At 31.9% G+C, this 19242-nt stretch overlaps 1 protein-coding gene across 6 annotated transcripts in view; it reads left to right on the top strand.

Moving 5' to 3' along the window:
- The window catches only part of LOC145694865 (uncharacterized), a 294105-nt gene extending 275100 nt beyond the window's left edge, over positions 1-19005 (top strand). For 3 of the 6 annotated variants that reach the window (XM_081771578.1, XM_081771570.1, XM_081771595.1), the window contains 6 exons: positions 748-768; positions 1350-1385; positions 2655-2768; positions 4813-4950; positions 7850-7923; positions 15176-19005. In XM_081771578.1, the coding sequence (XP_081627704.1) occupies positions 748-768; positions 1350-1385; positions 2655-2768; positions 4813-4950; positions 7850-7923; positions 15176-15380 (588 nt within the window). In that variant the 3' untranslated portion in view covers positions 15381-19005. Of the gene's footprint in view, positions 1-747; positions 769-1349; positions 1386-2654; positions 2769-4812; positions 4951-7849; positions 7924-8759; positions 13394-15175 lie in introns of all 6 variants that reach the window. The other 3 variants (XM_081771607.1, XR_014133059.1, XM_081771586.1) reach the window with 3 other exon arrangements.
- Positions 19006-19242: the final 237 nt, after the last annotated feature.

Below are 19242 nucleotides of genomic sequence, written 5' to 3' on the forward strand. Positions count from 1 at the left end.
GTACTGTATGTCTTTAAGTACACCCACTTATAATACAAAACGCGGCGGCTGCTTCTACACATAAGTACTACTACTAAAAGTGATTGTGAATATTATTTCCAAGAAAACCCTCCTCCCTTCCCATTAATGCTTTAGTGGTCAAGTTAAATATCTGTATTATATTTAGTTATTGAATTGGATATTAAACATTTGGAAATGAATAAATATATGTATTTTCCTTTAAGGTGTTTGAAGGTAATAGTGTTAACCAAATACTTAACGAGTTTAGTATTGTTAAATTCGTTCTTTCATATTATTTCAAGTAATTTGATTTCTTCGATAAAATCGGACAATTTCAGTTTCTAATTGTTGACAAAAGTTCGCGTAAATTATGTATCAATAAAATTTTGATTTTAAAATTTAGTATTCATCTCAGTCTAAATACCTGTTCAGCTATTTCTTTACTCTTCCTTTCTTGTTGACTAATTGTAGAAAAAACTTAGAATTAACTACTATCTGGATTTTTTTTCTTGTTTTAAGGTATTGTATGTTCTTACTATGGGAAGTGTCAATTAGAGTTTGCATGATATATATATTTATTATCCTGTGGAGCAGAATTTTCCTGATTTTTTTTTCTAGAGCTTTTTTTTTTTACACGCTCCAAATCAATGTCTTGTTTTGCATGCTTAAGTTTGTGTGGCTACTTTTGTATAATGAAGTTTATTTTCTTTTCTGTTCGGTTCTGGTGTGGTTCGTGGCATTCTTCAGGAAGGAGAAAACTCAATAAGGGTAAGCTGGGTTAGGGATTCGAATGAAGGTCTCACTCCTTATATATGCTTAAACATGGAATGACTAACAGATAGCTTCAAAATAAAGTATATTCGCAAGTTTACAAACTGTCAGCTTCTTTTTACGTCATTAAAATAATAATAATACTAATAATAAACGTTATAAAAGTTCGTGTGTGTTAAGTAGGTGATGAAAGTAATTAAAAGTTTATCATGTATAAAACACACATCTCCATGAGTTTATTCATTTTTGTTTCTATGTGCAGGATTTTTTTCTAACAACATTTTTGACTGTTAATGTTTTCATCTGACCTGTAGTCAATGTATGTCATTTTTTTACATTTATGTGTCATTTTGACAATAATTGATTTTAGATTTATAATATGATTGTATATTTTTCAGTTATAAAACAAGCTCTTATTTAAAAAAAGAAAAAATGTTTATTTGAATGAATCCCAAAATATTAAGCTTAATCTTTCTCTGAATCTTACATATTTATAGGCGTGAAGATTAATAGCAAATGTATAACTTTTTCTTCCGGGGCTGTTTTGTAATTTTAATCATTTCAATTTATCCTTCCAGGCAGAAACTCTTAACCCCTTCGACAGCACGTTAAAGGTAGGATATTCAAATACAAAACTTGTTTTCCTGTTAATGTAAAGATTAAAACCTGATAGTGTACAAATTCAGAACTCACTTTCGAACGTTTTCGGTATACAAAACTTAAGTACATTAGCAAGAGCAATTCTTGTTTAGTTGGTACTGATACTAGGATAAGATTAAAATTCATAAACTCAGTACATAATGAACAAATTGACATTTATCATAAATTACTTAAAAAGAAGAAACTAATTTGCGCATAGTTTAATTTTATATAGTAAATATAATTGAAAATTCATACGTTCAAGAGCGGAAGGTGTGAAGGTTCTGCATAATGAAGTATTTAAAGAACTCGTGTAGCTATTCAATTAATATCTTTATTTTTTAGTGTTTGTTCTTGTGATTTTAGCAATTTTGAGTTTATTTTTCTGTTAATGTGTCAAACCATATTAGTTAAATATTAATATTCTTTTTCCCTGTTTGAATTTGGTTTCTACTTGACCGTAATTAGTGAAATTACCATGCGGAACCAATTGTAATTAGCTTAATGAGTGTAGTGAATCGAAACTGACATAGGCGTAAAAGACTTGGATAACTGTATCTGGTTTTCCTGTTAATATATATATATATATATATATATATATATATATATATATATATATATATATATATAAAATACTACCTTGCGTATTTCGTAATATTTTAAATTTTAATAAGAGAACAGTTTGGTGAAAGCCTATCAGGGATGAATTAAAATTTCTGCTATAGAAGTAAAGAAGATAACTAATTTGCTCATAGTTTAATCTTATAAATACTAATAAATAAGTATAATTAAAGAAAGCATAGTATCTTCAATAACTAAATGTTGATAAATACTAATTAGGTAATTTATAGGTAATTTATTTCATACAGAATACATAAAGTTTAGTTATATGTTAACAGTTAAGTGTTATCCGTGTATACTTTGTATTTAATATTTTAACTTACGAAGACTATATATATATATATATATATATATATATATATATATATATATATATATAGATATATATATATATATATATATATAGATAGATAGATAGATAGATAGATAGATAATTACGCACAGTTTAGTTTTCCCTAGTCAGTTATGTTCTTTGGTTTATTTCCGAACCATCAAAGTTTTCTTTTAGGTAACCCAACATCCAAATTTAAGAAACTATATATATTCTTCAAATATTTTTATAATTTTCTGTATAACAACATATATAATTTTCAGTCTCTCTAAGTAAGTTGTTTCCCTTTCAGAACGGCCTTTATTATAATCTGGCTAATAATGATCCCCCTGCAAATACAACGGATGCAGAAGTTGGTTCTAATAGTCAAGGCCCTCAAGAGGAAATAGTTGATCTCAAGAGACAGGTGAGTCATTAATTCCTTAGTTTTATTATAATTTTAATCTTCCTATATATGCAGGATTAATAGGAATTATAATTCTGCACATATAATTGAAGGTTGAGTCGGGAAGTCGCATAATTGTTCTTTCAGTGTTTGGGGAGAGGGAAATAATGAAGTAATTCCATATTTTTAAAGTTTCATCAGTTATTCGTTTACTTTTTTTTTTCAATGTTTTGTTGATTCTTATTGGAATTTGGAAGAATAATTCCAAATGTATGATCATTCGATCGTGTGTATGTCGTCCGAATTACTAGTCGATGAATTACGACAAATAATAATTCTCTGTAGAATTTAATGGATTCTTTCACGAGAAGGACTTCATTGCTTTTATTGTCTTTGAGTAGACTCTCTCTCTTTGATACAGCTTTTATTGCTCGTGGTATGCCTATGCAAGCGGAAAAACATAATTTAATACTTCATGGGGTGCGGCTAATTGCCAAAGATAAATACAGAGATATGTTGAAAATGTATTTGCTGCAAATGGAGCCCAACCCTTAAAAGATCCATAGAATTGTTAAAAAATGAAAATCGTATAGAAAAATCTTCCCTATTCTTGATATTACGTATAAAAATCATTATTGCCGATTAAGTTATTATTTAGGTTTGGTTTGAATGTGTCCCTTTTCAGCACCAATCTTACAGAAGTTCATTTCAGGTTTATGGTAATGGCACTGTTAGGTAAGAGCACACATGAACACTTCCAAGAAGTTATCTGAAAAATGATTTTTTAAGTTGAATGTTCCACGGTAAGGAAGACGGCCTAAGTAGTTGTTACTGGTACTTTAAAAGTGCTGTATGTATTGACTTCAGGATTGGCTGGTTTAAACCTTGGTTTATATATATATATATATATATATATATATATATATACCAGAAAACGAAAAATGTTCGTAAAAATGTAAGTGTTCGTTAAGGCACTTTGAAGTACATAATAGACGAATAATGCAAAGGGTTAACTGTAAGGACTGCTTAGATAACTTTGTGATTATAAAATATTTGTGTACTGTGCGAAAATACTTTCTCTGTTTAATGAAAAGCTCGAAAACTAAGAAAATATGACAGAAAAATAATGCTATCACGAATGATGCCTAATTAGATGAAGAATTAAGAACTAGGGAACATCGATAAGCAAATGATGAACTGAAACCTTCAGCGGATGACTTAGCTGAACAAGTAGAATGAACTAAAATATCAAGCTTATTGGTGGATTAAAGCATGCTGATGATAATGTAAAGAAATACATTCAATGGTTTATATTGTAAGCACTACTCTCACACTTTCGATTGTTTTAAATGTTTTAAGAATATTACTCGATGTTAGTTTGTTTATATATGATATTGTAGACCTAGTTTCAAACTATCGTAGTCATACAAGTGGAAAGGTATCAGTGTTCTGTTTTTACGTTTTCAATTATATGACAGTCATTATTACTTTTATACTTGGAACATAAATTATCTTACATACATAGGCCGACATAGTGAGTAGACACCAGAAATTAGATTGAGTTTGATATGCATACCATTATCACTTGACCATACTTACCAGCAATTCCTTCTTCGGGTTCTCCTAAACGTTTCATTTTCTTATTTTATTTGGAGCTTAACTATTTTTTTATTATTATTTTTTTATTTTTTAAATAGCATTGAAGCTATACAAGTTATAGCATCATGTGGTACCCCAACCAAATTTATGGAAATGCATGCTAATGCTGGTTCTTTTACCAGCGACTAGTTCATGAGGGAGCTTTGTTGTTCTTTTTCTGTTATATTCTTAATAGTTTGATTGAAACTACCTGCTTGTAAAATTCAGAATATTACAGCTTATGTAGTGTTACTCAGATAAACACTTCATGCTATATGCCATCTCTTCATTTCTCTCCTTATCTTGAAGGAAAACGTGTTGAATCCTTTCAGTGTTGTTTACATTTCTACTATACTACAAGCCCTTTACTTAATTTGGAGTCATCTAATTTAAACTGCATATTAATATATTTCGATTTGTTTTACAGGTTGTATTTCTACAACAGCAACTAGAGGACAGGGATCGAACGATCCAACTCCTGCAACAGCAAATGGCAAAATACACGGCCAGCTCGACAGAAACTCCACAAAAAGAAACCTGCAATGCTGCAACACAAACCGAAAGAGTTAGTAATTTTCATCAGTCTAGTCATTAGTTTTCATTGCTTTTGAGATTTATGACAAAGAAGTTCTTATTTACAATACAGTATGATTCAGATTAAAGGAATGTTACAAAACGTAGTTCATCGAAAATTGTGGCCGTAATTGAACATCAAAGTAAAAACACAACAGAAGGGAAAAATCATAAAAAGAAATATCCTTCTGGTCAGCAACACCATGGAACTTTAATTTTTTCTGCATTTATTACTATGATTTTTATTGTAGCTGGTGGCTTTCGAGATAAGCTTTAGTGAAATAATTCTTTTAAAATTAAAATACCTTTCACTTTGTTTCAGTTTTTTTTAAATCAGTTTCCGGCGCTCTATAAGTTCGATATTATCAAATTTATAGCAATGGAAAGAGAATTTTTCTTGCCTTGCTAGGTATAATTTAGATTAACGTCACAGATTCAGTAATCAATTAATCCTGTTGACTTATAAGCATATGTGAATTAATACCGGATAATGCTAGTGTCTCCTGTTAGAAATGATTCATCCCTAATCGCAAAACACTAGATATTCTCTGCTAAATTGAAATATCGTAATAGAAATATTTGCTATGTTTTTAAGTAAATTAATAGAGTAAATCAGAAAACTTTAATGACTATATTATTTCAATCGTTTAAGTGATTAAAATCTATTATAATAGTTTTGGACTTAAGTTAATTTTGGAACGTGAAGGTTGCAACATTTTCTTCATCCGTACCGCTGAACTACATTGATCAGAGAAATTTCATTGTATACGTATGTACAGTCAGTTAAGTAAAAGCGTGTACTGCATAACTAGCCGTTGGTATCACATATCGCTCTAATTCTTTCATGAGTCCATAGAAGGAACCTTTGTCTTTGATGCGTTGTTACGGAAGATTCAGTTGGCCTTCAATTTTTGGTAGAGAAACACGTACATCGCCATGAATGCCGCGTACGCGTCGCGCTACGAGGCTGTGTTCCTCTGTAATCATCCAAAAGGTCCAAAATTTTCTTATGCAGCGGCTGCTAAGTACATGAGGAAATGGACATCATTTGTGCGTAAGTGGGTTGAGCGATATAAAAAGACAAAAAGTGTTGATGACTTGCTGGAACGTGGCTCGACAGGCAAAGTAACACCTACAATCGAAAAGCAGATCCTGAACTTGTTTTCGCAGAATCCGACCTTAACGTTGCGTGAAAGAGCATCTAAATTAAAACAAAAAGGTGTTGATATATCTCATGTAACTGTACGAATCCATCTGCAAGCGCATGGCATCAAAGGCGCAGTTCGATAAAGAAACCTTTGTTAGGTTAAAAGCACATGAAGAAGTGACGCGCTTGGGCAGAGAACAATATCGATCGAGATTAGAGCAATGTAATTTTTACTGACGAAGCTTCGATTTGGGGTCACGTTATCGTCTCACGAGCGTGGTCATCTTCCACCAACTGGTTAGTGCAGCGGACCGTTAAACACGCAATAAAAGTTCATCTTTGGAGGTGCTTGTCACAATTGGGTTTTGGATAGTTGCATCTGTTTACCTACAACCTAAATGCTCCGAAAATGCTCGAAATTTATTGGTTCATTTAAAAAAAAAAAAAAAAAAAAAAACACTAAGATTGGATCCTGCAGGAGGACAACGATCCGAAACATCGTAGCAAGCTTTCTGAGTGGAAGAAGTAGTCTGGCATCGAGATACTTGATTGGCCCTCGCAGTCACCGGACGCAAATCCTATCGAAAATGTGTGGGCATACATCAAGCAAATCTTCATGGAAGAAAATTATTTACTTTGAAGCAACTAATGCGAGAAATTCGTCGCATTCTTGCCAGATGAATACGCCGTGAGCTTGGTCGAAAGAATGCCTCGCAGATGTCAGGCAGTCATCGACGCTGATGGTGATTGGACAATCTTTTGACAGGATTGCATCTTTGTTCTAATCTTGTAGAATGTACTCATGTATTTAAAAAAAAAAGATTTTGAATAAATATTTCTGTGCATAAACCCGAACACGCTCTTACTTAACTGACTGTAATAGGAAACAGCGTGCGTGCTTTGTGATTTCGTGTTCGGTTCTTCGTATTCTTGAGGCAGCGTTTCTCTTTTGTCACAGCCATAAAATATCAAGATAGTAGTTACATACAAATACGCAGAGTTGAATGTTACCCTTTTACTGTATTCACGAGTAATTTAAGAAGGAAGGAATATGCGACATTTAAATACCTTTTCATCAACATACGCTTCTAAATATTTAATTGTACCCCTGTATTTTCTCGTTCAGTCTTGTCGGTCTTTAATTAGTGTGTGCAGTCAGTCTTGTTCATAAAATCTTGGACACCCACTCTGATTTTTGGAAGACCATAGTCTGGAAACCGTTCGTAGAAAATTCTAATACTTTAATTGTGAATTAAGGTATCAGTTGGCCAAAGAAGTGCGACACTGTAGTCTAGTGGTTAGAGTGTTGGATTCATGACCGCGTGGTCCCAGGTTCGATTCCCGGCCGGTGCTTCCCCAATTTTCGGCGTCCAACCAGCGTCGTGAGTCAAACTGGAGAGTTAGGTGAATAAAAGACGTGACGAGTCCAGAAAGCTCCCACTGATCACGCGTTCGTCGCTAGGTTGGACGTAGTTCCAACAGTCGCTAACAGATGGCGTGGAACGGCTCAGATTCACAAATCGGGCCGTTACGGCAAGAGAAGAGTTTGGTTTGATTGGCCAAAGAAATTACACATTTATTTGATTAATTTCCACTGGAGCTGAGAGTCTAAGGCTTTTCAAAGAGAAGTGAATGGCAGTTTTTTTTAGTTATTTTTATTTTTTTAAACATCTGTACATAAGGTAAGGTTTGTAGTTTACGAGGCGTATTATTAGTGACTAATTAAATTTTCTTTTGTCTTTAGTTACGACCATTGTCCTCCGGTTCTGCAATTCCGCAATCTTGTTCCACAGACACAAATATGGGTTCTCTAGTCAGGTAAGTTGGAATCCAGATAAATTATATATTTGAGAATCTACATTCTGTAGAAATACTAAATCTGAACTCGAATAGCTCTTTCTTCTTCCCCTTCATTAAAAAACGCTAATGTTTAAAAATATTTGATTTTTGTTATTATGCATATTCCTGAAAATTTTAACTCATGACCGATTTGATTTGTAAATCACGAAAAACTTACCTGTGTTACACTTTGGGGCATTTATTGCATTTAATTAGGAAAATGTCATGAAAGTACTTCGAAATGCATAGTTCACTGTTGAAATACAAGCTATAAAAAGTTTCATTAAGGATTTTATAAACATGCAGTACCTTAATCTGTAGTGTGGTTAACCCGTTGTTCAGTTTAATCACCTTTCCGCGTAGTTAGTAATTTTCAGTACGTATCATTAAACAGATTGAACATAGTGACATGTCAAGTTTCAAAGTAAATTGGCAGTCAGTATGTTGAGGTCAAGAGCATGAGTTTGCTTGCAGCAGCAATATCAATTGATTGTTTCTATTGTGATAAAAATGTAAACTACTTGATGCCAAATATGTATTGAAGTTTAGTTAGTGTAGACAAACTTTGGAAATAGTTAAGTATTTTGTTGTTTTAATAATTCGTTTAGTTAGTTCGTTACTACTTGTAATGATAGATTTTATTCTAATATATTAGGCTATATTTCCCTAAAAATAACCATATTTTTTTATTATTAAAAGTAAAGAACCTTATACTTTAATTTTAAAATTTGTGTTTTGAACCGTTATATTTTGATTTTATTTTTTAACCTGAATTTTCATCCACGTTGTATTTTTCTTCTTCTATTTTAACGCAGCTTTAGGATTGGCAAGGTATCATGTTTGTCTTATGTGGACTTTCTATTTGGAACTCTTCTCATGGTAGCAGCTAATTTTCTGTGTTGGCTTCACCTTGTATACAGGGGCCTCGAAGTGCCTATGTCTGTTTATTAACTCATGCATGCGTATCTAAAATTGTGAAAACTTTTCTAAAAAGTTTTAATAGAAGTTGGAACTGTGAAGAGTAGTTTACAGCTAGGAATGACAAATAATGCATTCTCATAATTATAATGGTTGTGTTATATACTTACTGTGATTAAAAAAAATAGAGTTGTAAAGAATAGTTAATTGCTTGAAATATTTTAACCAATATTGTCCTTTTGTATTCGCACGTTTGTGAATGTGTATTGTTATGTAGTGATTCCAGAATCCGAACCAGGGAAGTAGTAGTATGCAATTTATGTTTAAATTAAAGTACATTACCGCACAAAACGTTTCTTCTTCCATTATTGTAATATCAGTCAGGGTGTAATTAAACAGAATGATAATGGTTATGTAATCGATATGCATTTTAGGAGAAAGGCTGTCATAAATCCTGTAAAATGAAATTCATCATTTAATTGTATTATATGAATATAGTAAATTAAGGAAACGTATGTTTTACAGAACAATTACATCTGTTGAAGGGAAAGCACGTAGTGGTATAATTGCTTCGTGTTTTTGATATAAAATTATTTTAGTTATTTTTTAGTTAAGTGCTATCAGAATAAGAGTCACGTTCGAGCAGTGTCATAATCTTCAAATTAAGTGCAGTAATTTAAACTACGTCTTTAATGTACATTTGCATGTATGTTTGGCGATTTCAATCGGTCAACCTCAATATAGGAAATTAAATACCTACATAAAAGAATAGAACAGTATATTTTTACACGAACGTTTTTCAATAACGTAATACATATGTGGTGCACGAAATTGATTTACAATAAAAATCCACAACCTTTAATTTAAGGTGTAGTGAGTAGTATTATACTATTGCAGTCGAACGTTTTGTGCCTACTTTATTGGTTACAAGAATCGGATACATTTGTAGATTGTTTCAACTTGCTCTTCACTTAAACCCAATACAGTTAGATTGACCGTAACTCGGAACAGTTTGTTGAGTTTTGACAATATTAATACCATTCATCTCATAGAACTGTAATGTCGCTTTGCTACAGTGGCAACTAGCCAAATTAGGCCAAAGCAGCACAAGTATTGTGGGATCGAGTGAGGGGCAGTAATGTTTCCATAAATATTTTTCAATGTAGATATTATTATTGATGCTGCCAGTTGTCATAAAAGAGTTCGATTTGAGTCCACAAGTAGAAATGGCGTACCGTATTAAATATTTCGCTGGAAATTTGGTCACACAGCGAACCTTAAATTACGTAGGCATGCCTCCTCAGAGCTTAGCAACATAATATTCTTAACAAAGTAGTTGTTTGAAATTATCTTTGCAGCACATTTCATCATCCATGGTACAACATGAAAATTTCATCAGATGTTGTACCAAAAGCTTTCGGGCACGCAATTTACAAATAATCTCTATCCGGTACATTTTGGACTTCGTAACTGTTTAACTGTATCCTTTCTTTTATTCTTTGCACACTTGATCTAGAAATACTTGCTTTCTCGGCCACACCCCCCATCAAGATGTTTGGATTTCGCTCTAACAACGTTTTTTAATCACACAATCCTTGTTTTCTTCCTGATCCAGATTTTCGGTTTGCGGTACTGTTGTTTAAATAAACTGAGTAAGTTTCGTATCGTCGTTTTTTTCCTTGCTGGGACAGGCCTTATTGCTCGATTGAAAAAGTAAATAGACTAAATTTTCAAAATATGTTGGTAAATTAGTTATCAGTAGTTATACCTATCTCCTAATGAGAATATCGATTATGTTGCAAATATATGACTGAAGTTTACAATTCTTCTGCCCGATGTAGGCGAATATTTCGGCAGTACTTTGTAATACAATTGAAACTCCTTTCGATAGTTTAAGGAAATATACGTAATAAAGCAATTGATAGTCTGCTTGCTATAAACTATTATATAAAATACAAAGCACGCTTTCATTCAGCACTGAAAGTTGGTGTGAATGAGTTTTGGATGATCTGCATATGTCAGTATATATATTCATTATCTTGAAACGAAATAACATTTCTAAAATTTCTTCTGGTTGCTAAACATTATTCGCATTGCATTGTGCTCTATAGGTAAGAATCACCGAAGAGAATAGTAGATCAATTAGGCAAAGTTTGGGTCTGGTTTTACTAGTAATAGCGTATTTTTTGTATGCATATTCCGAATATACTGTGGTATTGTGACATCCGTCCATTCTATTTTCGTATATGTAGCGTAGTGACATGTGCTGCCAGAGTTGGGTGAGATTTTACATATATATTGCATTACTTTTCCTTTTTTTTTTCTTTCTAAAATTCTCTTTTTATAGTTACACCAAAATATAAAGTATATTTTTAAGTTCCAGTAAAACTTTATAATATACTGTGATTTCGCAGAAGACAAATTAACAAATTTCCCCTTCTTGCCCAAATTCAGTTTTGAATGTTTACATGAAAGCACCTGAATGTATTCTGTCTACCCATGTGTTAATACAAGGATTCATTAAAAAGAGCTTGCAATGTAAATTGAAGTGAAGTTAATCACATATGAGTGTTAGGAAAAATATACTCTATAGGCACGACAAAGGACATTAAAATCACGATCTTTGGTGACCATGTTCGCAAATTATGCCACAATTTTCAGGATTTTTTGAGACATAGTTGGACAGTTGATGTCATATTAAACGGTCAAAATTTGTACAACCCTAAATTATAAAGAAATACATTTGAAGTTATTTTATGAGGACTAAATAAATATCAAGATGATGATAATACAACACGGAATGACATGACAGGAAATTTTGTGTAAAATATTAATATTTACTTTAGAAATATAACAAGATTGTCACTGAATTTGTGAACAAACCTTTGTCATACATTTCTTTAGCATCATAATGCTTTAAATGGAGGAGGAGGAGGAATAAGTCGTCCCCAGTAATCCTTTGTTTCGTTGTAGTGAAGGATTAGGCATGTATTCCATAAATGGGAGGAACAAGCTAGTACTCTGCAAAATGCGAACCTTCAAATAACTTTTTCTTTAATTCTAGAGATAAGAATAATAAATGTTTCTTAAATGACTTTCATACGTGCTTGTTAATTTTTGTATTGTCTCCACAAGTCTTTCCCTATCAGTTCTAATAACCTTGTATTAGAGATACTTGTGAGGCTTTTGTTGCTTTATGCTACTCAATTATCATCATGAACCGATTCAGTGTACAGGTTAGTGTAGATAATTTGACCTGAAGTAATGCCTTTGCGCTTAGACCGATCTTTCTCAAAACAATTGTACGGGAATTTTGGCCATATATAAAGTTCCATTTAAAGAAGAAAATTCACGTTACGTTTTATCACGGTTAAACAAATCACGATCAAAATAAGATCCTCAGGAGCTCTTTTAACTCCGTCTTTTATATTATAAGAGCAAAGGAATCGGCAACTACATATGGCGCTTTAAAGCTCGAATACATTGAAATCTCCTCCGCCCTTTTACATCTTCTTATACCGCGATATGTCCCATCACTGTAGAATATATAAACAGTTTGCAACAATTTACTCATTTGGGCGATAGATCTTGTAAAATGCTTATTGGGGAAAAATGGTTTTGTTTTCTCAATGTGCAATGCTTGATATAAAGAAAGGAAGGGGGGATTGTGGTCTTCGTACTAATAGATGACATGACTTATGCAGATTGAAAGAGTGGATTTTCAAGCAAAGAACAAGCCATTTTTTCTTCCTTTCTGAAGAACAAGTATGCAGAATAGCCAAAAAGTTTAATGTACAAGAGCGTACAATATGCATATTTGCGCTACCGGCTAATGTTCGAACACTTACTATAAGAACGCCGAAGTATTAATGTTTTAGATTTTTGGGGACAAGTGTTTAATTTTTTTTATTATTATTATTATTATTATTATTATTATTATTATTATTATTATTATTATTATTATTATTATTTTAAGGGTTACGGAGAAATAACCCTGTTTGTTAATCACAAAACGAATTTAAACCTTTTTAATATTTGCTAACGGACTGAAACGTTTCAAATATCAATAAATAATTTCACCAAGCACTAGATAGAAAACCTGATCTACAACACTGTTATATTTCGTAATACATAAATGAAGTTTTTTAATTATTCATATGTGCGTGATTGTACAAGGTAATACGAACTCTATCTGGAATGAAGTTTAGCCTATAAAACAGTATTTTGTAGAACACTCTTGATAGTACATAACGACTTAATGAAAAATACAGAGAACACACAATAGAACGTAAGTATTGCATATACGTTTATTTTGAGTTATTTTCGCATGTGTGTACTGCTTGATTCGTCTTACTGTTTGTTTATATTTAACTATCTTTTCGGAGGAAAAACATTTATGTTGTTGAATAAAATCCTACCCAACACTGGTACTAACATTAATGCAATGTTTGATTCTCACTTTTAAATAGAGAGCTAGTAGCTTCTAATATCTGCAACTCTCTTTTTCATGCTGCTTTGGTAGACATACGGAGTAAGTATTTAATTTCATTTTAGAATAAAGTGATTTGAAGTATATCTTTCATTAAGATTCGTATTTCTTAATTATTTAAAAAGAGCAAAAGTTGAAAGATATGGCATATCGTGCTGTTGGAGGAAATCAGTTTTTCGTAGTGTCACTAGGACGGAATCAGCTGTCATTCAAAAGATCTATTTTTCTTTTGTCCTGAACCTTTTGTGATGATTGTGCAGATATTATGTCGAGTTTAATGCGCTCAAATAAATTCAAATTGTGTTGGCGTAAATCGGTGTGGCAGTGTTCTGTTCAAGAGCAAAAGAGGTAATTAATGTGTTAGTTTTCGAGTTCAGTAAACACATCAAATTGATATTTTAATGCAAGTGTTGTAGCATTTTCATTTACTACTACTTCCAGTTGATTTTTTGTAAAACGACATGTCAAGTTTTGTAATACATGAAGTTACCAACACTATTTGTTTGCTACGTGTGGATACACATTTTGTGAGATATCTACACTTGTCAAGCTGTTGCGTACGCTTGGTATATTATAAATAAATAGACATTTTTGGATAAACTACAGTGTGTAGTATAATTTTTCTCAAAACTTGGTTTTTCTGACATACGTTGTTTTAGGGGAAAAAAGATTCAGTTCTACAGAATTATACTGCTAATTCTTGAGATATAATTCGTGGCATTAAAGGGAACAATAAATATCTAGAAAAATCTTGATTTGGAAGCCTGCCGTGGGAAATTTTCATCGTGTCGTTTCAAAATAATAAAGTTATTTCGAAAGAAATGAATACTCGAATGATTCAGAAAGAAGTGCATTCAATATCGTAAACTTGAATCACTTGTTCTGACTCTTTTGCTTATCTACGAGGCAAAGAGTATAGAGAGAAATGAATGCATCTTGAATATTCATTATTGTGTAAATTTTATTATACTAAAACTGTTTAAACGCTAAACAAAAGGAAATTGTATTCAGTCTGACGAATTTCACCTGTGGGAAGATTGGGCACTGTAGAAACGATTCCAGAACATTACTGATCATTAAGAAAGAACGAAGTGCTAATTTGTAATGGCTTTTCATGATAAGTTACAAAGCTTCTAAAGAAACTATTGTCAGTTATGACATGAAGTCATGAATTTGTTCCGGGAATATTTTTTAGTTTAGTGTTAAGTCATTAAGTTTTAAAATGTTGCTGAGACCGTAACCAAGGGTGGCCACCCGACGACGTACATGCTACTAGTGAAGTTTAGATACTCCTTAAGAGGCACACGCAAGTTCGCCACCTATTTTGAAGAATAGCTAAGGTATTCCTAAGCAGAACTACTAAAGACGAAGAGGTAGAATGAAACATCTTTACCAAATTAACAATACAAGATTTCCATTTTCTTTTCTTTCAAACAAGAAGAAATAAAGCCATACAGCGTTGCTTATAAAACGAGACATGCAGTTTTCTCACCCCTGCTTAGCATAATGCTATTTCGACCCATGCTTATTACAATCTTTTTGCAGAAATGCAGAAAACTTTAAAAAAATTTATCTTCCAAAGTTTTATGTAAATTGTTTGTTAGCAGTAGATTGTTCTGTACTATTTGTATTCTCAATTTGTTACAGTAAAAATCTGAAAATAAATGCACTGCTTTTACAATCTTTTTGTTATAGTTGATGTGTAGAATGATCTTTCAAAGTTCATCATTTACATTGTAAATTATCCTGTAAAATTTTGATTTTTTTTTAAAGTGCAGTGAGCGGAAGGAACTAAACTCTGTTTTGGTTTTTATATTTTTGCAGTTCGACTGATGCATCGAGCAGGAAGAAAATTCCGGAAGTGGGCAAGGGAGGGATAAGAATGAATAAAGGTGGAAAGTTGCCAAATAGTGGGACAGAAGAGGCAAGTGGTTCCCATAAAACTAGTAGTGGTGAATCAAGCATTCCAAGGAAGTTTTCTGCGTTACCGCGGAAAGTGACTACAACAACGGTGAATAGGAGAACTTGATATTCGAAAGCCAAAGATTAGTGTTAATTTTGCTATATGCGAATTGATAAACTAGTGTGTGTGAAACCTTTTAATGCAAGTGAAAGAGAGTACTTAGGAAAAATATTTCTCAAGATGAAGCAAAAGAGAAAAAGCCGCCTTGTATATAAGTAAATCCTGCTTTCTTCTTTCTTACTAGACCAAATAAAAACTTTAAAAATACTATATATTGACAAATAAAGTTACAATTAATGAATTAATATTAAATGAACTAAACAGCAGAATGTGGTCGAAGGTACTGGTTACTATATTTATTTATGTATGGTTGATTTTGTGTATGTTATGTATGTATGTATGTATATATGTATGTATGTATGAATGAATGAATGGATGGATGGATGGATGGTTGAATGTATGAGAGGCATGTACATGAGGATGAAATTGTGTGCATTAATAAAGAATGAATGAAAAATTTAAATATCATCATGCTCTACTGCGTATTATGAAATAAAACTTAGTCCATCGGATTTCCAACCATTGCTTTTGCTTTTGCTAATAGTGTGTATATGAAAAGTGTCCCCGTTAGTATGAAATACAAGGCACAATTGCGTTGCAGAAGTGGCAGATACAATATAAATTAAAAATAGTGAACAGTAGTATACTTTGTCTTACCAAATAATGTTTTTCCGTTATTGTAACCATGTACATGTAGATGCATCAGTCAATCCTAGATAAGTTGTATGAAAGTAATATATGAAACATTCCGTTGTAGCCACAATTTAATGTCAGTAAAAAAGTAATATACTGAAGTAGAGGTCATTCAATTTTGACTTCTTAAAATGTAAAGTAAGTTACTGCTTTGTAATGTTCTTTTCGGTAAGATACTTGTAGAAAAAAAAGGTAATGTATTCGAATTATTCAACTTCAGTTTATATTACTTCGGTATGTACTTAATATCTTTGAGACTCATAGCAAAATAATTTACATAGTAGCTCCATGCATCTGATGGTGGTAATAATGAATGGTGTGAGGATATATTGAATTTGTGAAACTGATGTTAAACTTTAAAGGTATCTTGAAGCACGAAAACTTGGCACAGTGGAATTACAGCTACGAAATTATAACTGACCCCTTTCAATCCCCCAGTAAATTATTTTGTCTTATACTCTACTTCTAAAAAGAAAAATACCTAGCTGAATTTCATTGTGTATAATTCTACTAGTCATGAAAAAACTGTATTAAAATAAGAGGAGAAATAAATATCAATACTGTGATACCAGGATTTAGAAAGACGTTTATAATACCATAACGTAATAGAGCCTCTCTTAAATAAGTTGATACCATTATCATCAGAAATGTATGTAGGTGAATGCTGATTTTGGTATGTTTAGCTATCAAATTTGATAAGCACTCTGTAATATACTTCATAAATAATATTGAATAAAATTACATGTTTCTCCAAATATTAATTACATAATATTTACATCCATCAAGTCAGTTCTACTCATGCTACTTCCATTCTATATTAAATATCAATTTGTTTTTTAAATTATCGTGTTTTATCTGAGCAAAATTAGTACGAAATAGATATTTGTTACATAACATCCATCTATTAGTCTTATTATTGTTTCATATTCTCTTCAGCTTGAAGATTGCATCTCCCGATTTCTTTTGTTTCTTTGTATCTATATCTTCCAAAGCGTGAACTACATATGTGTGATACATGCTGAACTTTAATTCACTTCATACAAAGAAACATTTTTTTTTAGCAGTTGTCCTAAATATAATTGCTAACAGATCAAACTGTAGAGCACCGTCGGAGCATAATATAATTTCATGATTCGAACCTTTATTTCTCTCTTACAGTAACATTTTGAAAATAGCCTAGGACTAGATAACCCTAAGTTTAATTAAATCAGTATATCTACTGTAAGTAATCGTCACGATTTGTTTAATAATCACAGACCGTAATTATAATTTTAGAATTCAATACAATATTAATAAAATTTTACTGATGATATGGTACATGAAGTCCGATCACTATATGCAGTTAATAAATAAACAGAGGACCCGTTTTAATGTATGGGGAGTGATCCAATATTTAATGTGAGATTAATCTGGTGTGTGTTTGATGGAAAGTAGCCTGTGATGATATGATAATACTTTTATTTTCTTTTGTGCTTCAAGATAATAAATGAAACAACACGTAATGTGCAATCTGAAACAATTCCAGGAGAACGAAATGGAGTATCGATTCATTTTCAGTACTATGCTATGAGATTTCACCTAGCCAGTTTGTTGGTGACATATCATGTAGTGGTCAATTAATACCATATCCCTCTCATTTATATAGATTTTCGACAATTATTATGGAAAATAGAGTAATATGTGATAGTTTAAGGAATTTACTTTTTTTTAAAACCGTATTTTCTTTAAGACTTTTGGGATACCACTGTAAGTAAATAAATCGTCTGGGAGAAAAGAAGCTAATCGGAAACCCAAATATAATATGGGAAAAAATCTCAATGTCTTGTATAAAAGTGGCTGTATTGCATCGCATTGTGAAACTGGCTCTCCAATTTGACTAAGGCGACATCAAATCAGAACGTGTAAAAAATCGTATTTGATTTGTAGAGAGAAGTTGGATAACCTCCCCGTTTCCTTCTGTTTTGAGAAATACTATGCTGAAAGGAGCAGAATGTCCTAGTTCCGAGATTTGAAGGGGAAAAAAAAAGTAAACCAAACGAGAGATTGGCTACAACAGTAACACATTCAAGGTATTTAAATAGTATAAATAAAAAAAAAAAAAAAAAAAGATAGTCAGGCTTCGTTTCTGTATGGTTAAGATAGACATGTGGAGATTCCATAGTAAACAAAAAAAAAAAAAAAAAAATACCGTTTTCAAATAAGTAAATTGCCTTAAAGTTGAATACCATGTTCAGTTTTTCGTTCCGTGTTTAACCATATTTTACAAATCATGTACTTCTTAATTTGCCTTTAAAACGTTTTTATTATTATTATTATCCCTTCGTGTTCTTTGAACAGATCAAGCTACTAGATATTTTTTTAGAGAATATATTTCCTTGTAAGTTGTTTTGTCATAACTCAACTAATAAATCAAGATTGTATATACATATTTTTTTTTAATACGTGAAAAAGGCTGTTTTCCATCATTCATCATAAGACTAATATGAACACACACTGGCTTGTTTTCAATTGAGTACAGCTGGGATAATGAAGAACAGCTCCCTGATACAATTTGCCACTAATAGATTGATATTTGCTTATAGTTGCCCGTAATTTAGTGAAAACTAGATTCTCGAGAAAATCGTGGGGTCTATTATCTCTACGATCAATTCACTGAAAACAATTACAATAAAACAAATCAGGCATATCTCCTTTCATATTTTTATGATCCGCTACAAATTTTACTTCTTGAAATTCGTTACTCCATTTTGTTCTCTGTTAACTTACGAATAACAGTTTCTTTTAAAATATTTAATAATTTAATGTGAAATATTCATAACTGTTTTATTTAATGAAATTAAACTTTTGAAATTTGTCAAGCTCTGACAGAAAAGGTGGATGACATTTTGTTCTGTCTGTAAACCAGAATTTGAGTTTCAAATAAAAAATATTATAATTACTTTGTACTGTTATTTTGTCAGTAACTTGCTGAATACTTGTTCTCGTATGTATCAGAAAATGGAGAAAACATTACAGTTAGTCGTCGATTTACCACCGACGCGTCTTAGAACTCCGTCTCGTAACGAACGGCTGTAAGGGTTAAGTAGTTGTTATCAGCGACGTAACCTATTTATAATAGCAGAACCTATCAGTGCGTGTGTAACGCTAATTCCTAATAGTAAACAGTCAAGCTAAT

The sequence above is a fragment of the Thermobia domestica genome, chromosome 1 (assembly GCF_964235325.1).
Source record: "Thermobia domestica chromosome 1, izTheDome1.hap1.1, whole genome shotgun sequence".
NCBI lineage: Eukaryota > Metazoa > Arthropoda > Insecta > Zygentoma > Lepismatidae > Thermobia > Thermobia domestica.